This window comes from Podarcis tiliguerta (genome assembly GCF_965153285.1).
Source record: "Podarcis tiliguerta genome assembly, chromosome: 12".
NCBI classification, from domain to species: domain Eukaryota; kingdom Metazoa; phylum Chordata; class Lepidosauria; order Squamata; family Lacertidae; genus Podarcis; species Podarcis tiliguerta.
The window spans coordinates 42,591,470-42,618,120 of record NC_139545.1 but is presented as its reverse complement, the minus strand read 5'-3'; the positions used below and the strand labels follow the sequence as shown (position 1 = coordinate 42,618,120).

The following is a 26,651-nucleotide window of genomic DNA, read 5'->3' as shown; positions in this document are numbered from 1 at the left end:
TTATTTATTTTTTAAAATCTAAGGTTAAAGGGCACTGAATTTGAAGCTGCATGCCATATTCCTCAAACTCACCACTTTATTCCAATAGGACAGTAACCAATTAATTTCAGAAACCAATTAATTTCAGAAACAAATATATCACAAGAAAATATGTAGTATGTTCAATTGCTACAGTATAGCTTTAGCTGCCTATCTAGTAGAAAGACAGCATTTTCTCAAAGAAAACACACATCAAATGTTAAGTGCTTGAACAAATTGTTACAAATGTCATCTGGAATGCATAATGGTCCAGCCACCAAACCAGAGCAACTCTTTTCTGTTGCTAACACTATGCAGGTCTGGGCCCGTAAGGCTGCTGCAATCCTATGCACATTCATCAGCTGACTGGATCAGCTTTCCTCTTTATCATTTGATTTTGCTGATTGTATAAACTGGTTTTTAATGCTCTGGTGCTTGTGCCTTCAAGGGTCCCCTCTGTGTCTTGACTTGCAAAGGAGGCAAAGTTTGCAATGGGACTCTAGTTCGATCTTGCATCTCATGCAAAACCTTTTTCTTTCTAGTTGTCATAGTTAACATTGCTTAGAGCATTTCCTCAGCTGAGAATTTGAATCAGGGAGAGAGAAACCTAACCAAATGAAAAAGCAAACTAGCAAATGAAAGAAAACACTTTTTAAAAAAACCCCAACAACAACAACCCCCCCCCCCAGGGCAAACTGACTGATCTACCTGTTAATAGCAGTAAGGCTGTCTAACAAGTGGTCATGTTGGCATCAAAATTATGACTCCCTGTGATTTAGTCTGATGCATGCTTACTCAGAAATCACTACTGACTTTGGACCTTCCAGACATCTTCGTTATTGTGCATTCATGATGATTGGTGCTCATGACAGTATCAGGGAAGTTATATGTAATCCTGCTTTCGATTAATTATTTTATTTATGGAATTTTTTGACATATAGCAAGAAAAATAACACTGTAAGCAGAGTATAGCAATAATGTACAGTAAGAAAATGGGGAAAAGTATAAGTAGACAGTGCTCTACTTCTGCATTTACTAAGTTCTGCCCCTCAGGGGGCTTCAGGGTTCCTTATGGTGAGAATATCCCCTCCATAGTGGCAAGACATTATAGACTCATAGAGTTGGAAGGGACCCTGAGGATCATCTAGTCCAACTTGTAGTACATTTCCATCCTTGTTTAGCTATAATAAAGGTAAAGGTACCCCTGCCCGTACGGGCCAGTCTTGACAGACTCTAGGGTTGTGCGCCCATCTCACTCAAGAGGCCAGGGGCCAGTGCTGTCCGGAGACACTTCCGGGTCACGTGGCCAGCGTGACATTGCTGCTCTGGCGAGCCAGAGCCGCACACGGAATGCCGTTTACCTTCCCGCTAGTAAGCGGTCCCTATTTATCTACTTGCACCCAGGGGTGCTTTCGAACTGCTAGGTTGGCAAGCGCTGGGACCGAACAGCGGGAGCGCACCCCGCCGCGAGGATTCGAACCGCCGACCTTTCGATCGGCAAGCCCTAGGCACTGAGGCTTTTACCCACAGCGCCCCCCGCGTTTAGTTATAAAGAGAGTCAAAATTGTATCAAAAGTTATCCATTTGGCAATTCCTTTTACCATCCAATTCTGATAAGCTAATTGTCCAGAAAAAGCCATATCCAGATTCTGCCAACCCTTTACCATAAACCCTGTGGTTTTTCAGTAACCTGCTAATTCTAGGTACCCCCCCCCCAAGAACTACTAGTTCTCAGTATATTAATTGAGCAGCTTCACATGTTAACCTGTGACAGGGCCTTTTCAGTGGTGTTTGCCCAGTTGTAGCACACTTGATTCCATTATATACAACTTTCAGGAAGAATTTGAAAACATTCCTGTTTACCCAGGCATTTGGTGACTGAAGAATACTGTGCCTGGCAACCTTGAGATCACTAAATGGAAGAAAGTTTTTAACTGTAACTGATTTTAGATGTTTTTAACTGTGATTGTTTTTATAATGCTTTAACTGTTTTAGAATGCTTATGCTTTGTTGTGGTTTTTAAATTGTGTATCTGTTTGCTCCCTGGGCTCCTTTGAAAGGGTGAGATATAAATTCAATAAATAATAATAATAACAATTGTTAAGGGTTTGACCTGGAGGCATAATTTGATCTGTGATAATTAATGTATTAGTGAATATTGTGTCCCAGAATTCCTTTATGTAGTGACACCCCCCATCATAGATTGAGTAGCTTCCTCTCTCTCCACACCCTTTCCAGCAGTCCCTTAAAAGTATCTGGATTTATTCTGTGCATTTTGAGTGGGGTCCAGTATTAACTATTATAACTTTGAATGTTGCTTCCTAAATGCTAGCTGACATTGTCTGTTGGAGTGCTTTATCTCACTTTATCTTCTGGTAGTTACAGGTTTATGCTTTCAATGCTGTTTGCAACTGCAAAAGTTTCAGGGTGGACATGCTGCTGTGCACCAGTGCACACGCCATAACTTTCTGCTGAGAACCTGCAAATTTTTTATTCCACAAATGCTCCACTTTTGTGGTGCTATACCAGAAGAGTGCCCCTCTAGATGGCAATAATGTGATGATGCAGAGGAAGTATCACAGAACAACTAATAAAGTGGAATGATGCATGGATGGTTTGGCATAAATCCACCACTAATGTACTACTTCTGTATAAACTGGGATGTTGCAAAATACACTTACAAAAAACCAATCTGAAGGGATGCTTTGAGGAGACGAAGTCTGCAATCCTAAACCCACTTACTTCCAGACCACAGTCTACTTGTGCGTCAACATGCACAGAATCCTGCTGTTGCTCTCAGTGGAAAGTAAGCATGGGCCGGCAGCCTTACTCCTCTCCTAACGCTGCGCACATTTTCCACCGAGTAATCCCGAACCAGCTGGGTCTGCGCATCTGTTGCGGATCACCCAATCTCTGGAGCCACAACTGCTGCGTGCTCACTTAAATCCACCAAGGCGGAGAGGCCTGGCGCCCCAGCACCCACCCCATTTAGGACTGCGGCCTCCCTGGGCAAGGAGACGGTTTGCAAGACGAAAGTTACTCCGAAATAAACCTGATAGCGGGAAAGCAAACAGTCAGGAAGTAGAGCAAAACTTTCAGAGTGGTGGGAAGGTGGAAAACAGCCAGCTTTCCGAGAAAAGAAGAAGAGCTGGCGGATACCTAGTGCGCCTAGCCATGCATCTGACCCCTTAACGGGGCTGGGTGGGGGGAGAGCCTTGGAGAGCGCCTGGCGAAGAGCAATGCCCTGCACGGCCTTCGCGGGGAGACAGCCCGGCCCTTCCCGTGTCGCAGGAGTGAGGCAAGCCGCCGCCTAGCTGCGCGCAGGAGGAGACGCCGAACAGGTGGCCAGAGGCAGCGGCTGGCGCGCCAGGAAGGGAGCGGGCGAGCAAGCAGCGAGCGAGCGAGCGAGCATGCCTGCTTAGCGCTGGCGGCAGCTGCGGCGCCCCGCTCCTCCTCCCCCCGCAGCATGTGAACGGGCGCCCGCCCGGGCCTCCCCCTTCGCGCCGCCACGGGACTCCGCCGACTTGGTAGCTGCAGGCTCCGCCAGCCGCCCGCCCTCGGGCCGGGCTCCCGCTTGGCGCTGCTGGCCGGGCGCGGAAGCGGGGAAGCGCGAAGGGCCAGCCGAGCGGCGCTCGTCTCCCTCCGCGCTGCCGCCAATCGCGGGCTGCGCCTAGTAGTAGCAGCAGCAGCGGGCTCCGGGAAGCGGCGGGCCGAGGATCGGGGCCGGGAGCCGCGCTGGGCGGCAGGATGAAAGTCACCGTGTGCTTCGGCCGGACCCGGGTGGTCGTGCCCTGCGGGGACGGCCAGATGAAAGTTTTCAGTCTGATCGAGCAAGCGGTGACCAGGTACAGGAAGGCGATCGCCAAGGTGAGTGTGTGGGCGCGACGTGGGGGCCGAAGGGTGGGGTGGGGGAGCTGGGCGGCGGGGAGGGGGAGAGAACTTGGGCGAGGTGAGCAGGAAAGACGGGCTGGAGGCGAAGGAGCAGCAGCAGCTGGAGGAGGAGGGAGAGCGAGAGAGAGAGGGCGCCTGGGATCAATATGGCGCTTCCTGGAGAGGGGAGGGAGCTGGAAAGAGAGGCAAAAAGTGGAGGCTGGTGGGGAAGGGAGCCAGAGGAGCGCGCGGGGCTCCGATCGGGACACCCCCAGCCCGGGGTTGGGAGCTTTGTCAGCTGAGCTGGAGCTGGGATTCGGAAAGTCTCCCAAGGAAGCGTGGACGAGAGTTTGGGGGAGCAGGGATCGCTTCCTCTCGCTTTCCGTCGTCGTCCGCTGCCGCCTCCCCCTTCCCGCCCCGGGACAGTAAACTTTCAAGCGCCCCGAGCTCTTGTATCCGTCCCTGTTACTGATCCAGAAGGAGGAGAGTGTGCGTGTGTGAGAGAGAGCGCGATTGGAAATGGGAAGCTTCCGAGTTTGGGGCTGGATGAACATCATGGCTCCTTTTTTCCCCCTTTTGTGCTTCTTCGCTGAGATTTGTGGTTCTTGCCTGTTGTTTTTTAAGTCCGGTGTGGCGAGATACACAGTTGCAAAAGAGAGTTGCGCGTGGCTTTTGGGGCCTGAACTCTTTGTTGCAGTTTTGTGTGTTGGGGTGTGTGTGTTTGGAAACAGCAAGTGGTCGTCGTGGCTGTAGTTCAGCGTCTCTCCCCCCATTCCCGCCCACCCCCTCCAATCGTGTAGTTCTTCCGAGGAGGATGGTGTTGGGGAGCTGTTGTGTTGCATTCATCGCCTATGCACGCCGAGGGTTGCAAAGCACAGCTAGGCTGTTAGATGTCACTTTTAAGGCTGACATCTCTCCAGTTGCAATTGTTACACGGAGTTGTAGTTCGGCGTTGTTGAGTTATATCCACAAAGGTTTGTGGGTTTCTAAAAACAACAACAACGCGGTGTTATTATTTTTGAAAGAAAAAAACCCTTCTTTCATTCCTTCCCGCACCGTGTAAATTTCACCCCACCCCCTCTCTTCGTGAGCTGTGGTTACTGCAAAGACTTGAAATCCAGCCCCAGGCTTTCCAGCTAGTCCAGGCCGGAGAGAGAAAACCCTAAACATGAAATCATGGAGTTCTCATGCATAGGAACAGTAACTGAGTTCTGCTATAAAAAAAATAAATAAACTCCGAGCTTTATTTTTCTTCCACCTCCTTTCAGCTCTCAAACACAGAATTGGTTAACTAAAGCAAAAAATAGATTTCTTTTTTTTAAAAATTCTTTCAAGTGAGTTCTATTTTCCTGTAAGATAAATAGCTGTGCCATGACTATAATTGTGCAGGTCACATTTTGCACAAATTATGGGCTGTATCCAACTAAGTGCTACTCAGAGTAAACCCACTGATATTAATGGACATAGGTTAGTCACTTTCATTCATTTTGGTGGGCCTCCTTTGAATGTGACTTAATATTGGTTGCAGCCACCATATCCTCACCATGCTTCCTGAAACACTGTCAGCATGCAGAGTGTGTTTGCCTACTTTTGTATGGGGAAGGAGAGAGTGAGGCTGTAAGACACCCCAGGGACTGAAATCCCTCCTTTGCACAATTGCCTTTTTGGGTGGCGGGAAACATAAGCAACTGTTTAATTGTGGGTTCCATGAGGTGCTGAACAAAATTAGAATATGCCCAGAACTGTAACTGCTCTGTTGTTCTGGAGCACACTGTCCACTGGAGTTCACATTTCCTCCTGCTGCATATAAAGCTTGCTTGGATTTTTACTGGATTTGCAGGATGCCTGGAAAATAAAAATAAATAATAATTATTATTCTGATGTAGTTTTGGCAGAATACGTAGCTATCTGTAATGTTCAGCTCTTCTGCCTTATTGTAAGATACAATTCCTTTTCTAAAACGGAAAGAAAATACATTCTGTAATTCTGTAACTTTCCCTTTGACTGACAAGTTGATTGCAGGCTTTCATTCTGGAGATGTTTAGTTCTCATCTCTATCTTGCAGCTTGGGGAATTTTTTAGGGACTTTGTTTGGAATTGAGAGAGACCATAGGTAATTACAGGAAGGGGTGTTTGGGTAAGCCATACAATCCTTTTCGGTTGATATTCCTACTTCCCAGTATATTTTAGAACCGTGCATTGAAAATAACAAAACACAGTAGACTCTTGATTCAGAGGTAGCTGGCAAATAAGTCTTGTGTGCTCACAGTGCTACTTGTTCTGGGTGGGGGACCAAATCCATGGGAAAATCCAAATGACATAAGGAAATTACAAACAAAAAAAGGTCCCTGTTAGGAAAATAAGCAACCTATTTATTTTGGAAAACAAAATAGGACACCCCCCCCCATCGAGGTATGTAAGCTCCTAAGAAGTGTTTTTATTCACAGCTTGAACCCCCATCCAAAGTGCAAGAAAATGCCTTGCTGTGAAGAGGAGAGCTGGCTTTTAGTGAGAGACAAGCCCAGCAGGTTGTGAGTCATATCAGAATGGCTGGTAGAGGCAGCAGCAGCAGCATGTTGCCTGCAAACCGCAGGACAGCGTGAAAAGAACGGTGCTGTTGCTTATATAGCACTGCCTTTGACATGCCCAGCACTTCTTAAAGCCAAATGAAAGGTGGTGCATGATGGAGTTTTCATTTTGAAACGGGCAACTGGAGATGATTGCAGAGGCGCCTTGGGAAGTAGGGTATCACACATATAACAGGCTGGAGGTTGCTGCTGTTTTGCATGCTATGGATTTGCTCTAAGAAAACTTTCCTGAAATAGATTTTTATTATATTTATATCTCACTTTTATTCCAAGAAGCTCAAAGTGGCATACCTGTTTCTCTCCCCTTCTCCATTTTATCCTAGTAACAACCCTGTGTGGTAGGCTAGACTGCAAGATAGTAACTCACCCAAGGTCACCCATTGGGGTCCATGGCTGAGTGAGGATGTAAACTCTAGTCTCTGGATCCCAGGTCCTAGTCTGATGCTCTAATCACTACACCACACTGGCAATAATATGAAGTAAGAATCTTGGGCTCTGTTATTAATGTACCCTTTGACACCCCCCTTTCCTTAAAAAATAAGAAAATTGGCTTGTTTGGGCATTGCAGCCAACCCCCCTTACTTTCAGCAAATGTGTTCATACTCTTGTTCTCAGGAAGCTATCTTCCTGTGTTATATCAGCCATTGATAACTTCTTGGAATACAAGGTCTTAGCTTAACTCTAGCTGAATACAGTATCAGGTTATGCATGGTTGCATGTGGGTAGGGGAAAGAGATTAGAGAGGTGGCTCACGAGACTCCTTCAGTTGTGTGGTTAAAAGGTGGGAAACGATTCTCAAAGGGTTTTGACAGAGTTTCAAGTTTGCTTTTCGCTGTTTGCTCTCTGCTTCCCAAACAATTAACGTTTGGGATTGTTTCAACATTGCACCACAGCAAACTTGGATTTGCAACAAAGTGTTATTTGGAAGGACGCTCCAGACAATCTTGTTTTCTTAAGTGCAACAACAGTATGATATGCAGTAATGGTACACAAACATCAACCTGTAGCATTCGTGCTTAGTGTACTTAGGGGCACACTTAAGATGTTTAAGCATATATTTAAAAATCTAATGTATGAAGAGTCCCTTTGTTTTTGGAGAGAGATGCCTCTCACTCAGATATGCCAGCTCAGTGTATGGGGTGTGTGTGAGGACTTTAAGGTGATGATGCTTTCAAGCTCTCAAACCCCAGAAGTGGTTCAGACATGTCAGAGGGCTGTAGCATATGCTTTTCTGCATGACTGAATAATAATTTCATATGGCAATATTTTCATTCAGCAGAGATGCCTAGGCATCTCCAGAACTTTATTAAGTTGTACATTAAATGTGCATCATCTCCCTCTCCCAGAGCATCACATTATAAAAGTACTTAACTGAATACCTAAATGTGCATTATGTGAAATGTTTTGCAGTCAGTGCTGCCATCCATAAGAAAATACTATGCCACTAATTTAAATGTTTGCTTATCCTATTTCTAATCTGCTCTTTACCCTATGGTTATGGAGCAGATTATAGCAATCAAATATACAATACTGAATGCTTTATGGGAAAGGGTGGGGAATCTGTGGTCCTCCCAGATGTTTCAAGCCCACAACTCCCATCTTCCTTGACCATTGGCAGTGTTAGCTGGTGATGATGAAATCTGGAGTTGAACAAGATGTAGAGGGTCAGCTCACAGGTTCCCCACTGCTGCTTTATGGCCTCACCCCATCTACAAAAAGCTTTATGGTATGGTTAAACTTGATTGGGAGAAATTGTACAAATAACTTCAAAATAGAGGATATGAAAATGGATGCCATATATTTAAATATACTGATAGATTGCCCTGCTGGTATTATTGGTCAAAATGTTTTGCATTTGAACAGTAAACCTTGAAACACTCATTGTATTCTTTTTCTAGTCTTATGCAGGCAGTTGGCATCTACTGAAAGTTTATTTGACGTATTTGAATATGTTTTATGCATAACAACTCCTGCCGGTGCCTGTGGGGTGTGTGTGAGTTTGTGAGCACGCACCTAGGGGTGGTGGAACGAAAATGAAATTCCTTAAAACAGCATGTCCCTCCTTTAAAACAATCTTGATGCCAACCTTATTAAAGCCTAGCATTAGCCACAGCCATCTCTTGTTTCTCTTGCCCAGGGGTTGGCAAGGTTTACCTCGCCTGGGCTGGTTCACTCCAGTGGAGATCCCTCCATGGGCCGGATCATGCACCCGCGCCTGCAATTTCTGGCATCTGCGCAGACGTGATTTCCAGCACTGTGGAAGCGAGTCCCCACGCTGCACTGCACCGGTTTAGTGCAGCACATGGGGGCTTGCTGAGCAGGTGGCTCGGTTTGGGGGTGGCGCATGGGCCGGTAAAACGACCCCTGTGGGCCGCTTGTGGCCAATGGGCCTTAAGTTGCCAACCCCTGCTCTTGCCTTTGCCAGTCCTCGTTTTCCTCTGTACCAGCTCTGAAGTGTAGATTGTGTGCTCTTCGGGGCATGTACCTTCCCTTTCTTAAGTTAGTTTGTGACGTGTAACATACACTACGTAAATCATGGATGGGGAACCTTGATCATTCAGAAGTTGTTGGGCTTCATCATTCCTGACCACTGGCCAAGCTGGCTGGGGCGTGAGAGTAGTCCAACATCTTCGGGAGTGGAGTGTCGTGTAGGTTTCCCATCCTTCGTATAAATATTCTGTTGGGCTATCCTATTCATGCTTACTTGAAAATAAATTCCATTGTGCTTAATGGAACTTACTCCAGATAGACACGGTAGATTCCAGGTTCACGTATAAAAATGCTTATACTAGAGGAAAGAATTAACCCATAAAAGCTACCATCAATTTAGGCATGACCAGGTCTGAAAAGTGACTATATTATCCTATGCACATCTGCCTACTCACATTTAAGAGTCGTAGATCTCAATGGAATTTACTCCTAAGTAAGTACCTATGTACAAGTGTAGCCAAAGGCTTCAATCCTGCACACACTTGCCAGGAACTAAGCCCCATTGACCACAGTGAAGCTGACTTCCAATGAAACATACACATGCTTGCACTATGGGGCTGCCGTTCTGTACATGCTTACCTGGGGCAAAGTCTCATGGAGCTCAATGTGACTTCTAAGTAGCAGACATGCATAGCATAGGGGTGTCAGAGAACTCATATGGAAACAGGAGCAGAAATTGGTGAAACTCACTTATTTGCTTCCACGTCTGGAAGGCAAATCAGTCAGGTGAAAACAATCAGTATTCACTTTTGTCTTTCAGGCTGTAAATGATAAGTAATTGATTACTCCCCTTCCCATCTGCATTGCATTTCCTCTGCACTGAAATTGATGGCATGAAATAATGTAATCAATTATGTACTTTATTATTTAATTTTTTCCCCAGTGGACAAAGAGATGAGTAAGTTTTTTTGAAAGCCAAACTAACTGCAGTAGAAAGAAAACAGTGCTGTATGTGACAAACATGGGTCAGAATTTGATATTTTCTTGCATCCCTAGCCTAAGATTACCCTGTTGGATACCTCAGTGGCAGGATCAACTTTGTAGCTATGTAGAACTTTGTAGAACTGTTCTAGCTCTGCTTTTCTTTTTCTTGACATGCCCTCATGGCAGTAGTCTGTCAGAGTCATATTATTTTGCAAATTAAAAAGCAAAAGATGAATTCTTGGGTGCTGATAATACCTTTTATAGGAAGCAGTGCTCAAAATTAAGTCAAGTATAATGCAAATGACATCTTTTGTTGTTGTTGGAATGGGATCATTATGCTAGGAAAATGAAAACTTAATTACATGGCAAGAGACAGAACTTGCTATAAAAAGGAGACTTAAGAAAACACAGGACTAAATGCACCTTATTTTGTCTACTGTATTTTATAATAATGGGGAGATTGAATAATGTCCCATCCTTGCACTTTGGGCTGTGGAGACCCAAATACATGTAAGTGGAAATTTCTGCTTCTTGTTGAATGCAAAATAAGTCTGTAATGTAGCACCCCATTGTTCTGCTGAGGTCCAGCGCCGAGGGCCTTCTGGCTGTTCCCTCATTGCGAGAAGCAAAGCTACAGGGAACCAGGCAGAGGGCCTTCTCAGTAGTGGCGTCCACCCTGTGGAACGCCCTCCCATCAGATGTCAAAGTGATAAACAACTACCTGACATTCAGAAGACATCTTAAGGCAGCCCTGTTCACCTCTGCAATTATATGCACAAAACACGACGTTAAAATTTATTTAAAATCAACAACAGCAGAGCTCACAAGTAACAATGACCTTAGAAGGCAAAAGCCTGGCAGAATAAAAATGTTTATAACTAGTTAAGTGAAAGATAGTCAGGGAGGCTCCTATCCTTGATAGAGTCACTCGGAAGTAAGTCCTGTCTGTGAAATTTGCTGTAAATGGCAGCTTTAGGGGAAATAGCAGCTCTGTGCAGAGTAATTTTCGGAAGAGAAAATGGCATGGGACGAAAGGGTTAAAAACCTCACGACATCATCAATCTGATTCAGATTGCTCCTCCCCCTTCAGTTGTGAGTTTAAAAAAGAAAAGTAGGATCCCTGTTTAGGGAAGCTTTTAATGTTTGATGGATTACTGTATTTTAATATTTTGTTGGAAGCCGCCTGGAGTGGTTGGGGAGGCCCAGCCAGATAGGCAGGGTATAAATAACAAATTATTATTATTATTATTATTATTATTATTAGATTTGAATTGGACAGCCGTGGCTAGAGGGAGCCCAGCATGAAATAAAAATGCATTAGAGAAAGACTAGAGTCCGTGTATTTCAGTGACAAATAAGCAACAAGTAGGGAAGTATTCCAAAGAGTAGTTCTATAACCCTCTTGTTGCAGAAAGTGTATCATGGCATAAGCTTGTTGGAGGGGGGTGGATAAAAAGGGGGGCTTCCTCTTTTAGGGCTCTCATGAAAGGCTGTATCTCAGTATTAAAACAACTGCCCTGCCTGTCGGAGGTCCCATATTCAATCCCTAGGCTGAGAGAGACTCATGTCTGAAACCCTTAAAAGCTGCTGTCAGTCAGAGTAGACAATATTGAGCTGGATGGACCCTTTCCTATGTTCCAATGATCTGAAGAGATGCCACTTTCCCTCAACTTGAGTTGATGTCCAAAAGTATCCCACCTGCCTCTTATATTTCTTTTGTTGCAGCCGTCTTCCTATGCTCTTAAAAGAGTGGTAACCTTTTGGTGGAATGCTTGAAAATGACTGGTTGGCTATTCATGCAGTATGAAATATATGAATAACTTTAGTGGAGGATCAGCAGAGATGGAATGCATTTGGCAGTTGCTCTTCTACTGGATAGGATTATAGTGGCAGTTTTGGTGAGTTCCAAATATTTGCCGAGAGTACTCATCACAGCTTCTCCTGGACGCCCGTATCTGTTTGTTGACTGGCAGGCTTGGAGTTGCAGCTATTTTGTACCCTTCTTCCTTGCACTTAAACTGCAAAAATGAACAAGGTTTCATTTTTGAAGTACTGGAGAGGGAAGCCTGCATTTCAAAGCTCTGCAGTGCCCCTGTAGATACTAGCAACTCATTTCCTACTTTGAAGGCTTATATCCTATATGATAGTAGCAAACACAGTTTGAGTGCCACTTCTTACATAGCTTTCACAAGGTGGAAGTTTCAGCAGGCTTCAGAAGCCCCAAGATTTGCAGAAATTGCTCCCCTATCTCCCCTCCCCAAAACAGGCTGATGACAACTGAGCACAGGACCAGCATAAGACATTCTGACACCTGAGGTGAACCACAAAATGACACTTCCCCTCCAGGGAAGAAGGGGTGAGTGAGGATCAACATCAGGAACAAGCAGGGAACAATAAACATCCACCTTGGGATCTACTGCCTCTGTAGATCCTGCTGCCTGAGGCGGTTGCCTCACCTTGCCTAATGCGAGGATTCTTGAGGGTTGTGTCTCTCTGTTCATAGGTAGCTCTTTGCTCCAGCAGATTAGCTTCCAAAAATTGGAGGGGGCAAGGAAGTTTTTTTTTATAAAAAAAATACAAATCTACCTTTCTCTTGCTGCCCCCATTATATTCAAAAGAGGTCCTCCAACCCTTTGGACCAGATCTGAGGAAGGTTGCAGGGGAATGGGGGAAGTGGCAAAAAATGCTTTCTCCTCTTCTATTCATGGAAATCTCTCCTGGATTGAAGAACCTTCCATGAGCAGGAAGCTGCAACTGGATGAAACCCACCCATAGCTTTAGGTCCCAGTGTCAAGTATTTATTCCTGAAGGGATTACTCAGTTTTGTTTATAGTTGTATGTGCTAATTGTAGAAGTAGTATGCCACAGCCCCTCTGACAGTAGTTTGGCACCCATCAGTTTTTTAAAATGTAAATGATACTTTTAATTGGGTGTGGGCACATTATTCAAATTAGCATTTTGCTATCAAGCTCTTGGTAAGTACTGGGAGCAGGACTCTGTGGCTGAATCACCTTGCATAAGAGAGTGCTTTGAAATATTTAGTTATTCTTTGTTTTCCAAAGCCACCCTTCCTCCTTCTGGAGCCCACCAGCCCTAACAATAACAATAAAATACGAACACATAAAAATGTTTAAAATATCCATAACTTCTCCATAAAATTTATCAGCAATCAAAACATGAGGCAGGAAGCAATAAAACTGTTAAATTCCAGCACAACTATGTTCCAAATACCTGGTGGAGGAAAAACATACATTTTGAATCTACACCAGAATGTTATCAGGGGATGACTTGTGACTCCATGATGGAGCATCTGCTTTGCATGTGCAAAGTCCCAGGTTCAACCTCGGATGTCTCCAGTTAGGTTTGGAAGAGACCTCTGCCTTGAACCCTGGAGAAGTGCTAACAGTAAGTGTAGACAGTAGTGAGCTAGATGAACCACAATGGCTTAACTTGGCATAAGGCTCCCATCAGTATGGAGGGCACTGGGTTTCATTAAGGATGGACTTCCACAATAGGGTGGCCACCACTGAAAATGCCCTGTTTCAGTCTAACACTCCATGCGCCGTGCTAATCAATGGCACAATGAACTGCTCCACCCCCAGGTATATATTCATCTTTATTTTGTTTCTACTATTACAGCTAAAAAGAAGTGACTTGATAAAACCACCTTTCATTTGCTTTTGTTCATGAAGGTTTTGCCATCTTGTGGGAGGCTTTTGTGTGTTGGCACATCTGTTAGTGGTTTTGTATATTGTCCTTCACAGCAGAAAGCCTGTGAATTCCATCTTTGTTGATTCAGTGTGCAGCTCTTTTTCTTGCGTAACTGGTTTTCAGTTCTGTGGGAAACAAGTGTTTGAATTATACCTGTTAGAAAACTCTGAGAGCAAAATTGTACAGCCTTCAGTCTTTTGGCTCCTGATCAGTCTTCTAATTAAGGCTCTAGCTCCCAGTTAACCCCAGGCTTGGGGGCTTGATCTGACCCCCCAGGCACTTTTTCTGACCCTCTGACTGCTGCCCCTCCTGATTTTGACAATGATGGCAGAAAGGAAAATAAATAAATAAATTGGACAGTGCACTGTATTGGGTGGAGAGGTTTAAATCTTGCCCAACCAAGCACCCTGCTGGAAATGCAAAGCACCTTTTCTTCTTGATCACCTGCTTTGGATTAGTTGAGGTGGACTGTTGTTGACTTGTACACGTGTGCAGAGAGTATGTGGTGGCCACATCTGCTGCTTGTGTGCAGTTCCAGAAGGGTGGTCAAAGTTGACTGTGATCCTTGGGCCAAGAAAGGATAACTACCCCCTACTTATGGCTTAATGACTGCTATGAAAAGGGAGAATATCCTGGGAGAAACATTAAGTTGGATCTCAATTTTTCAGAGCAGTCCTAAGTACATCTATTTAGAAGTAGTTCATCTTATTGCAATCAGTGGGGCTAATTCACAGGTGAGTAGAGTTAGGCTTGCAGACTCAGCTGTGCTTGGAAGTTATTTCAGTGGGTCTGTTATATGCATGTCTTGAATCTGGATCCAATCCACTGACACTAAGCTGAATATGGTCTTGATATGTGCCAGGGGCTATTTGACCTGAAATGTGAAGGTATAGAGGGTCCCTCAGAATTTAGGGAGCACAGGAGGCTGCATCAGATAGGGTTGTTGTTGCAAAAATTGCCTCCCCTGTTCTTATGTTAGCACAGGTGTATAGAACCTCTAACCCACCCTATGTTGTTGAACTACAACTCCCATTGGTCATGCTTCTGAGGACCAATGGAAGCTCTAGTTTGGCAACACCCAGAGAGCCAAAGATTCCCCACTCCTGCATTAGCGGATGTCTCTCCTGGTTCCTGCACTACTCTGCAAGAGGAATGACAGGCTTGGATTTCCCCATAATCTTTAATTTCTGGTGGGTGTAGGTGTAGGGGGGTGAATGGGTCACTGGGCTAGGAGCCATCCATTTGGTTTCTTTTACAAACTGTCTTAATTTTATTTGGCAAAATATTTTTAGCAGTTGTGGATTTATGGAATAGTAGCTCCAATTGTTGTTTTTGAATAATGTGTTCCAGATGTGTTCCAAGATAAAAGGAGATGTTTGAACTAACTTGTTTGGGTTTTTTCAGTTTAAATAACATAAAATTCTAAATAGCCCATTGTTTATACCTACAAGGCTATATTTTTCTCCTTATTTTTAAAGGCTGTGTGAGATAGTTAAAATAAAATACAGCTATCAACTGCAAATATGTTTGCTTTTACTCAAAAGTAGCTAAAAAGCTTACCTTAGCACATTTACACTGCAGAATGTCTACTTCTTGGCCAAAGTGTGTGCCTGTGTGTGTGGCAAACTATGCATTGTAAATAAACGAAGGTTTGGTTTTGGGTTAAGAATTGATATGTAAATAGACTTGACATACTCATGTAAATACACAAGAAAATGTATGTTTCTGAAGGGGGTGAAAGTAACACAGAGTATCCCTCTGGTGGTGTTAGCATAGTATAATAAATTTTGATAGCTAAAGAGAGAGAGAGAGAGATGTTTCCTTTGAAACTTCCAGTTCTCCTCTCCCCACTCTCATTGCCCTGAATTTTAGCCTTTTTTGCATTGTTCTCATTTTTATGAGAACTGGAAATATCCTTAGCACTGAGAATTCAGTGCTAAAGGACCATCTTGTCTCCAAGGAACTGTGCCCCTATCTCTGTGGAGTTGGGAGGAATGTTCATCTGAACCTGTGTTAGAAATTCAGATAGGTTTATTTGCCAAATGCTCCTTAAACCCAGGTTATGGGCACCACAATGGCTTGTCTAGATGCCGGTAAGCGTGTGATGTGGTCAGGGAATTGGCATGTTAGTCCCACCTGCAACTGCTATGTCAGGGTTCCCAGGGTTCCCATAAGGACAGCCCAGCTGAATCAGGTCAAAGGCCCCGCTATTACAGCATCTTGTGTCTCACAGTGGGGAGCCAGATGCCAAGGCAAGCCCACAAGCTGAACTGGAGTCCTACACAGTCCTTCCCACTTGTGATTCTGAGCAGCTGTATTTGGAGGCATGGTGCCCCGTCAGTGGAGACAGAGCACAGACATAATGGCTAGTAGACACTGATAGCCCTATCCTTCATGCAGCTCTGCTTCTCATTCTCCCTGTGGCTATTGATCAACCACGGTATCCTCCTGGAACAGCTCTGTGGGATGGGTACTGGGGACACTGTATCATTGGCTTCTAGAGGGTCATATTCAGACACTAGCTTTGTTTTCAGCTTCATGGTCTTTGCACTATGGTATAATCTTGTCCCCAGTGCTGTTTATCTATATGCAGGGTGTGTCCACAAATGTAAGTTTGTGGGAAGCTGGGGTGTTTTGTAGTGTACCCAGCACTGTATTTTGTAGTGTACCCAGATGCCCTCTGTGTGCATATACAGTGTCACCTCCGTTTAAGAACAGTCCTGTTTACAAACAATTCAGTTTATGAACTCTGCAAAACTGGAAGTAGTGTCCCGGTTTGCAAACTTTACCTTGATCTAAGAACGGAATCCAAACGGTGGAAGGTCACCGGCGGCGGGAGGCCTCATTAGGGAAAGCACTCCTTGGTTTAATAATGGTTTTGGTTTAAGAACGGACTTCCGGAACGGATTAAGTTTGTAAACCGAGGTACCACTGTATCTTGTTATGCAGGGCTTTTGTGTGTGTAAATAGCCAAGCAACTTAATCATAAACACATTATGCCATCAGCACATTCCTACAAAATTATATATTTATTAATATTAATGAATGGCATGTGTTTTATATGAATTAGTGGTGTAATGCATTTGGTTTTCAAATGCATTGTAAGTTGCTTGGAAACCTTGGGGCAGGTGTGGGGAACCTTTGGCCTTCCAGATGTTGCTGAACAACAACTTATGTCAGTCCCAGTAAACATGGCCAATGACCAGGGTTGATGGGAATTGTAGTCAAGCAACTGCTTGAAGGCCAGGCATAAGCAAACTCAACCCTCCAGATGTTTTGGGACTGCAACTCCCATCATCACTAGCTAACAGGACCAGTGGTCAGGGATGATGGGAATTGTAGTCTCTAAACATCTGGAGGGTTTGCCTATGCCTGTTGAAGGCCAAAGGTTCCCCACACCTACCTTAGAATAATGTTGATGATGAAGAAGAAGAAGATATAAAAAGGGAGGGAAGGGGACCAGGTCTAGGGTTCAGTACAGAAGGCTTAGGAGGGTGGACCCCCTTCTAACACAGAAAATGCTAATGTGAAGCCTTCCTGATGTTGCTGAACTACAACTCTCATCATTCCTGGCAACTAACCATTTTGGCTGGTGCTGATGGGAATTGTAGTCTAACAACAGGGTATCCTGTTGGCTTACTCTGCTCCAACAATACCCTTGCGATTCTACAAATAAATGCCGTAATACACTTCTTCACATATAAGATGCCACCAGATGCTGTGTTTTCTTTTGCAATAGACTAACAGCTATCTCTCTGGGAGACAAAGGTTTCTGCTCCCCTTTAATAGATGGGTAGGAGAGGGAATTTCAGCAAGCGCAGATTTGTATCATACCTGCAGGTTTAAGACAGGGCAAAATTCCCCTGCAATACAACTGTTAAAATTCTGTCCAGTTTCATCTGGTTTTCCTAGTGGTGGGTAATGGGGAGAAATAATTGAGATGTTGAAGGAGTTGTGGGGCAGGTGGCTCTGTAGGGCTGGATAAAAGGGGAAATGATTTGTTTCATTGCTATGAATAAGCACTTTCTACCCTACTCTGTGTATCTATCTGCCTGTCTCTTTTCCTTGTTCTAAAAAGCAGGATCAAAGCAGGAAGACCATAACAATAAGCCCTTAAAACACATAGTAGGTGGGAGAAAGACTGATTGGGGAAGAAAGGTAAGGAGCTGAAGGGGAAATAGTTAAAGGTGATGCATCCATCCTAATAAAAAGAGATAAGGGTGACATTTTTGAGAGACCTGGTTAACGTTTTACAAAATGAATGGGGGAAACGCTGCAGGACAAATAACTGGGAAGAGGAGTTTGAATAAAATGATTGGAAAGTAGAGAGACATTATTCAAGGATAGGGTCACCATATATACCAGAAAATTCTGGTAATGTCCAGTGGTGAGAGCTTAATTGGTGTCCAGGAGGAAATTTCAATTTAATAGTAAATGCCTGCACTGTGAGGTCGCTTTCTTGTTGCTGTGCAGGGATGATTTTGCATGCATGTAAGGGACACGGGTGGCGCTGTGCTGTAAACCACTGAGCCTTGGGCTTGCCGATCGGAATGTCGGTGGTTTGAATCCCTGCGACGGGGTGAGCTCTCGTTGCTTGGTCCCAGCTCCTGCCAACCTAGCAGTTCGAAAGCATGTCAAAGTGCAAGTAGATAAATAGGTACTGCTCTGGCGGGAGCATTAACGGCATTTCCGTGCGCTGCTCTGTCATGCTAGTCATGCTGGCCACATGACCTGGAAAAACTGCCCACGGACAAATGTCGGCTCCCTTGGCCAGTAAAGCGAGATGAGCGCCGCAACCCCAGAGTCATTTGCAACTGGACTTAACTGTCAGGGGTCCTTTACGTTTACCTAAGTCAACCTTGCCCTTTAATTCAGTAACAAGCCTATTGTGGGTTGTTGGGTTAATGTACCTAAAAATGATTGCGTTAAAGTTTAGTGTAGGTTCATGTAGGTAAGACACATTTTTTTTATTTCTGACTCCAATCTGTGCATTTCAATTGTGTGTTGAATTGCATGGCCATCCGGAGTCACTGTATTGATATAGTAATGAAACACATGTGGACTCTGTGGATCCACTGACATTAGCTTTCCTGCCAAGGATATTCAAGCCTTTTCATATGTTAGTGGTGCACAATCATATGATTCAAAAACAGCTCCTATTTCTCCCATTTGTGGAGTGTTATAATAACACCCCCCCCAAGGTTCTTATAAACCATACAGAATACACTTTGCACTTTCCTCTTTCTCCTGGTATATGTATATCTTGCATATGGTTATGTTTATTGGATGTTAGTTTAATCCCTCCCCCCAAATCTCTTCATTCAGCGCCACTATATTCATTTCCAGTATTCAAATCAATATGCTCCATGTCCAGTTTTAAAAATTGTCTCTTAGATAGAAAAGAAAGTGTGCCATAATACAGAGAATTCTTATAAGTTGAGCACAATCCTATAGATGTGGAGTGGGGAACATTTGGTCCTGCAGATGTTCCTGAACTGCAGTTGCCATCAGACCCAGCAGGTATGACCAATGGTCAGGGATGATGGGAATTGTAATTCAGCAACATCTGGAGAGCCAAAGATTCACCACATCTGTTATAGCTGGATTCAAAGTCCCATTGAATTCAGAAGCTCTAGCACAGGCCCTCCAGATGTTTTGGGACTACAATTCTCATCATCCCTGACCACTGGTCCTGTTAGCTAGGGATGATGGGAGTTGTAGCCCCAAAACATCTGGAGGGCCAAGTTTGGGGGTGCCTGCTCTAGCACTTAGGCAGCTGGATATAGGATTGAAACCCTTGTATGAACAAAAACTTGGCCACACTACTAAACAGAAAGTGCCATATCTATTGTGACTGCATTAAATTATGCAAGTATCATCACTTTCCTCAAATCTGAATTTTTTGCCTGAACAATATCTACACATATGAAATTTCCGGTATAAGAATGGCTCATGTGAGGGGTTTTTTGTTTCTGAGTTGTGCTCAGCATTCATATCTATTCAGCATTTGAAAAAAAAACTTTAACATAGAACCATGTTTCCCCTGTTTAGCTGTTAATATCAATTTACACTTACATGCCTCGGGCATTACTTCTCTTTCTTATTGACATTTTCCTGTTTTCAAAAACATATGCCTTCTAGATATCAGTCATATGAACATCTCAACACACCTCTAAATCTGTTGTCCTTCTCTGGCTTCATTGTCTGTGTGAAAGCGTGGATTTTACACCCCCACCTAATTTTGTGTATTTTAGACTGTACCTCCCAATCCCATAGTTTTATATTTCTCCACAACTTTGACATCCTTCTTCAGACTGTTATTAATTTTTGGTGTTTTAACTGGAAGTGTATTTTAAGTTGTTGCCAGCCCCCATCACTTTCTTTGCCCTCTGTTCCCTGCTCCTTTAAATAATATGTAAGTGACTTTACAAATCAAAATAGTTTTACCTATGTAGATCTCTTTGCAAAATCCATATAAGCAGATGTTATGATGTCATGACACAATGCTAAGTGTTACCACATGCTGCAGAAAGAAAGGATCAGTTTGGCAAATGGGTGCTGCTTTTGAGGACAGCATCGTGCTTTCTGTAGCATGTACTTCTTCCCTTAGTTTTTCAGAGAAGTGCTGTGATATTGTCTGTTTATCATTGTCAAGCTGCACGAAACCTGTAGAGAAAGGAAAAACACATTGTTGAAGGCTTAGAGAAAAAAGAAGCACAAAAGATTTGATACTTTCCTTCCATTAAGCTACACTTGAAATTTCTGAGACTCTGAACAAAGTAAATAATTTGAGCAGTTCCCTTTTTATTTTCTCTTTCCAATAATGAAAATGCAGAATGGAGCAAAGCAGGATTCATTTAATGAAAAACAAAATGTCTCTGGAAAAAAATCAGACCAAAAGTCCATCTACTCCAGCTTTTCATGTCCAATAATGACCAGCCAGATGTTTATGAGTTTTCACAAATAGGATGTGAAAGTGTTTGGCGTTTTTCTTTTTGATTTTACCTGGCATCTGGTCTTCTGAGGTACACTTTCTCTGGAAGTTCATTTAACTAGTTTCTACATACTGTTGCTGTTCACTGTGATGAAGAGTTGCCTCTAGATGAAGGAGCTGAGCAGTGGTATTTTATGTCTCACATTATTCATCTGATACAAAGTACCATCACCTCTCCTCCCCTTACTTCCCATTGTCATTTTGTGCTGACATTCACGGCACTTTTATCAACATATGTGCACTTACTCATATTTTTACCAAAACGAAAACAAAAACCCCCACCGGAGCTGAGCCAATTAATTAAATACTGGCAAAGAATTTCAACATTTGATCATAGAGTGGGTGTTAAGCCTTGTGACACAATAAGTGTACTGAGCATTTCTAGTGCATACAACTTCATGTGCTAGAGAAGTACATGTTTTTGCTTGTTCAACACACTTTATTTTTTTAAATATATTTTTATTGAACAATTTTAGCAAACAAATTATCAATCAACATAACCATTTACATCCCCCCTTTCCCCCTCCCTCCCCCCCAGGACTTCCCTCAGCTCCCCTCCCTGGTTTCTTTGCACATATTATCCTCTGCATATTATAAAATGATACATATTGTTGTCTTATCTATCATATATTCAGCTGATAACTTTGTGGATGTTTATTCTGTTCAACACACTTTGGAGTGCTGGGCTCACATGTAATGCCATGCCATAGTGAAAACAAGCCAAGGTTTGTAAGTGAAAAAACAAGCCATGATTTCAGATCATACCGTTAGCAGTAAAATAACTATAGCTAAACTACTGGACAAAATCTGCACATAATGTTGAGCCGTGGTGTAATAGACCATAGTGTAATAAACAGTGGCTTAGTGTTATTGTGCGAACCAGGCTTATTGGAAGTAACTATGATCTAGTTTGGACTAACTTAAATGTACACTTTGCCATTATTTTTCTACAGGGAACATGCATTAATGTGAGTTAGGTACATTACCTCTGTGGGGTGAAGCAAGAGTTTTGACTTAAATTTGCCTGGGGGTTGTTGTCCCTTGAGCTTTTACCCTTTGAGTCCTCTTACACAGGCTGGTAAGAGCTCAGGTTGTTTAACACGCTACGACTGAGGGAAGTGCTACAGGCAATGACTGATTTAACAAAATAAGTTACAGTGGCTGCATCAGCCAAATCTTATATCAAAAAAGTCAGAAATGTCTTTTTAGCCATGTTGTCTGTGAGTTGAAAGATAATGTGTTTCATTCTGCCTAGTGTAGCTCAAAGGCATTCTTAAGCACAGTGCCCAAAATGATGGGTGTCACAATTTAAAGTGCTTGTTGTGCTGCAACCCAAAAGGAATATGGTTGCACTGTAAGCCCTCAACTTATGCAGGGGTTATGCATATCGCATATAGTCGAAACATATTGGTGTAATGGTGGGTGGGATTGCCAAAATCTTTTCCCCTGGACATCTGCCCCCTTTCCACATTTTTTAAAATTTCTTTGTCAAGCGCCTAAAGCTGAATTCACACAAGTTAAATGTGCATAAGTTGCAGACTTACTGTAATTCATCCTAACTATGGGTGAATCATTTGGTACCTTAAAGGCGAGCAAGTTTATTAGGACATAAGCAATCATGAATATGATAGAGATAAAGGCGCTGGAGCAGTAGTGCATAGAGGGGCACTCTCTATGTTATGAAGCTATTATTACTTCACAGAAACCTTTTCTGCCAGGGTGTAGCTGCTTGCTTGTATGAACAAAGGTTCTAGAAAGCAATCTCTTGGGTCTCTATATAAGGTGCAGGCTAACAGTTAATGAGTGATATTTTCACCTGAAGTTGACCAAAAATGCAAAGCCTGCTTTCATATGGGACCTTGTTGTAGCGGCCACCCAAGACTCATCATTTGGAAACACAGCTCAATAAAGGCAAACTGGTGAGAGTTTGGTCAATAATGCCAAGGGGGGTGGGGGGTGGAATTGTGTTTCTAATTAATTTCAGGTCCCTTCTGTATTCCATCCAGAAGAGTCAATCACTTAGTTGATGCTTACTCAAGGACAATGCAGAGCTCAGTTCTGGAGAATAGTAATAGCATATTGAGAGGCTGCTTTCCAGAGTTGGTTATCACCCTGTTCCATACAGAACACCACAGGAAAACACTCAGGTGGGTTATTAATTTATTAATTAATTAAATTTGTATGCTGCTCTTCATCCCAAGATCCCAGGACAGAGAAATGCAAAACGAGAAGTAGCAGTTCTTTTAATATACTTTAACTGAACACAGTATGCTCTTGCTTTAATTGTTGGCCAAGATAAAGGTGAAAAGACCAGTTAATGGTCACTTCACTGGAGGCCCATTAGACATGTGACTGCATGTGCAAAGCTTTTCGTGCTGCCTGGGGAGAAGAAAAATGAATTGGACCAATTTTTAAAAGCTGCTGTCCTGCAGTTTCTTGGAGCCCTAATTAAATATTGTTTGTATGGATTGTGCAGACTGTGGGTGAGTTCCCACCCCCTGTTGAAATAAATTTCTTTATAGGGATGGTAATACAAAGAGTCTGGTCATATCAACTTGAACAAGAGGGAGAGAAAAACATCTCTGTATGGAGATGCTCATTGATAAACTGGACTGTGTAGCCTAATTTTCAGTCTCGCTGGTGCTCTGTTTCATCCCACTTTGTGTGCAGATTTGTTTTCTTAAGAATGCATGAAGAGTCTGCATGTCAATTGTATGCATCTTGTTTGTGCTTTTTATGAAAAATGAATACTTACCAATGCATCCATTGGTTGCATACTTGTGCTCCAGTCTACAAGCATAGGATTGCACTGGTTTACTGTTAAAGGTGGACCTAATGAATTCGTTCTCCATCTCTATAGAAAACATGCGGAATCTGCAAGCTGCACATTCTTAGTCTTGTGCTACTGCAGGAGGAGGGACAGGAAAGGCTGGTTAGTTGCAGAATGAAGTACCATTTTCACTGCTGTCTCCAGGGCGAATGTTAGACTGGTGGAGATCTATAGCTGTGGTGCTTATAGTTGCAGGCTGGCTAGTTCTTAACAGCTTGCCCAGAAGTGGGAAATTCCATGACAACATACCTGATCTGAATTGAACTATGTGTTATTGCGGTTGCTTTTCTTTTTTAATATGACAGGAGTAGCCAGGGTAGTGCCCTCTATGTTGGATATTGTCAGATGATAACTCATTATCCCTGACCATTGGCCATGCTAGCTGTGGCTATTTGGAGTTGGGAGTCCAATAAGATCCGGAGGGCACCATGTTTGCTACCCCTGTAATACAACCATGGACTTGTCTGCCTTTCATTTATTATCCCAGCCAGGATAGGCCTTGTTCCAGTTACTGTAAAATGTTTGGAAATGCAACACTGTGATCTTTTGAAACACAGCACCAAAAATACTGCTTCTTGCCATTTTAAGTTTCCCACTGAAGCCTTTTCTCCGAACCTGTTGCCCTGATGGATGCAGTGCAGCTGCTTGGTTTAGTGTTTGGAAAAGGCAACACAAGTGGCCTTTGCAAGTAGAAGAATCTGGTAAATACCCTTCAGCAACATGATAGCCATTGTCTGTGGTGTGTCTCCTTTGTCATCTTAAGAAGCCTTCTTAAGGCTACTTTGCATTCAAGATGATTTTCTGTGCTTTGGGGAAAGGCTTTGTGTATAGTAAATTAAGGAAGGATATGCAGTTGGAAGCAAGGCTTGTAGTGATCAAAGGGTCTGATTCACTACTGTATTTTGGAATTTCTTATAATGCTTTCCCTTTGATATCATTTCAAGGCTCATTTTTGGAGCTGGTACCCACAACTCTCGGCAATTAATAATTGAACAAGCATATAAGATTGTGCATGGTGTGGAGAAAGTGTATAAAGAAAGGTTTCTCTCCCCCCCCCCCCCAATAATACTAATACTCAGGGGCATCCAGTGGAGCTAAATGTTGGAAGATTCAAGGTGGTCAAAAGAAAGTAGTTTTTCACACAACACATAGGTTAACACTCCCACAAGATATTGTGATGGCCACCAACATGGAAGGCTTTAAAAGAGCATTGGACAATTTTGTAAAGAATAAGACTTTGTATAGCTACCAGGCACAGATCCTATGTTCTACCTCCATTGCCAAAAGCAGTAAGCCTCTGAAAACCAGTTGCTTGGAGACACAGGTGGGGAGAGTGGTAGTGTGCTCAGTTGCACTTTCAGGCTTCCCATGGGCATCTGGCTGGTCATTGTGTGAATCACATGCTGGACTAGGTGGGCCTTTGATCTGATCCAGCAAGGCCTTTCTTTATGTACATTCAACCATCTAGGGACTCATTACTCATGCAGTGTTGCATCTTTGCTTCCCACCAATGCCCTATTCTGCCCCCCACCCCGTTTATTGGGAAACACCATGGGTTGTATCTCTTAATCTGGAAGGATATTTTCACCCTATAGTGGTTGAGTCCCCTCACCCATGATCCAGTTTTTCAAAGAGTTATCTCTACTTCAATTAGTTTCTCACTTTGACAGGCTGCTGCACTCCAGTTTGCTTCAGCTCTTATCACTCTGGTTTTCTTTTCCTTCCCCAGTTTCAGCCTCCCAAGTAAATAAGACCTAAATGAAAATTATCTCATTTGAAAGTTAAGCTCGTTCAAGAATGCTGTTCCTGCTTTCCTTTTGTTCTGCGGCCTCCTTTTATTTCCTTTTCCCATTGTGCTTTAAGTGTGCATTCTTAATCTTAAATGGTTTCACAGGTAATCTCAGTAGATTTTGTCAAAAGTCCCCATTGGCTTGAAGAGGACGGACTGAAGGCTAGGACACATCACATGGTTGCTGCATTGCAGCAGCTCTCAGTGACTTTCCTGTGCCAGCAGTCTCTACACAAGAGGCTGGTAACAGTTCTGCACCCAAACCATGTGACACACCAAACCATGAGCTGCCTATCAGCCAAGGCTCTAGCTGCCTACTAGAAATGGGGTTGCCAGGTTCCTGGCAGGCTATGTTACATGCATACATTTGTCTTGGTGGACCACCTGTGAGGTAGGCAGGTTAGGCTGAGACAGCATGATTGACTCAAGGTCACCCAATGAACTTCATGGCTGAGTCGGGATTTGAATCCTAGTCTCCCAGGCCATAGACCAACACTCTAGCCACTACACCACGCTGACACTGTTCTCCTAAATATGACTTTGATGAAACGTTGGGCACATCTCTGCAATTAATTGTTAACAATCCATGCACCATATTCTTTTGCCTGTTAGTCTTCCTTAAAAAAAAAAAAAGAAAATAGCTGCATCATTCTGACACAAGAAAAAAATATGTACCATTGTCAAATATATTATTTTGGACATTTAGGCATCATCCCACTAAATCCCACAACCAACTCTACTATAATTTTTCAGCCCACCTGCTTGATTATTTTAAGATAATTGTATGCCACCATGCTGAATAAAAAATTGTCCATGGTGGCTTCAGAATTAAAATAAGAGTAGATAAACTGCAAAAGTATAAAATAGCACCCCCAACCAAAATTAAAGAACAAGTTCTGTAAGACATGTAGAATATAATCAGCAATAGAAGATCCCTACAGCTGAACATCACTGTCAAACATTGTTGACTACAACCAGCTGAGCCTCTGTTAGGATGATAACAAGTGGTAAATACTCGATGCCTCATGGAAAACACCTTTTAGCATTTGATTTGTCTTTACATTGTTACAAGCTGTAGTCCAGACAGTTTGAGCATTCTGGCCTGATTTATATTTAACAGCCTTATTCCTCCAAAGTGTCTTGTAAATGCAAAGGTTTTCTGTAAATAGTGTTATGTCATTCTTTCCACAGCTCATATGTTCCATGATTGGGATCTGAATCCATTGTCTCCTCTGCCTTGGGGGTGGTGATCAACACTTTATGCTTTGAAGTGCAACTCGCTTCTTTAATTTCAAGCAATACTTGCTTTTGCATCAATGTGCTAGCACATTATTTCTCATTTTTAAGAAGAGTTCTTGCTCTAAAGACCTTACATCAGTCAGGAGCTTTTTTACCCCACTTTGTCAGATGTCACATTAATGCAGGAGTCACCAAAGC

The 26,651-nt window shown here is 43.2% G+C and overlaps 1 protein-coding gene across 8 annotated transcripts in view; it reads left to right on the top strand.

The window, feature by feature from the left end:
* The window catches only part of PARD3 (par-3 family cell polarity regulator), a 556,151-nt gene that overhangs the window by 24,569 nt on the left and 504,931 nt on the right, over positions 1-26,651 (top strand). For 3 of the 8 annotated variants that reach the window (XM_083406072.1, XM_083406074.1, XM_083406070.1), the window contains exon 1: positions 3,010-3,885. The exons of 2 other annotated variants lie outside the window; for them this stretch is intronic. In XM_083406072.1, the coding sequence (XP_083262198.1) occupies positions 3,766-3,885 (120 nt within the window). In that variant the 5' untranslated portion in view covers positions 3,010-3,765. Of the gene's footprint in view, positions 1-3,009; positions 3,886-26,651 lie in introns of those variants that run through there. 3 more of the 8 variants (XM_083406071.1, XM_083406073.1, XM_083406069.1) reach the window with 1 other exon arrangement.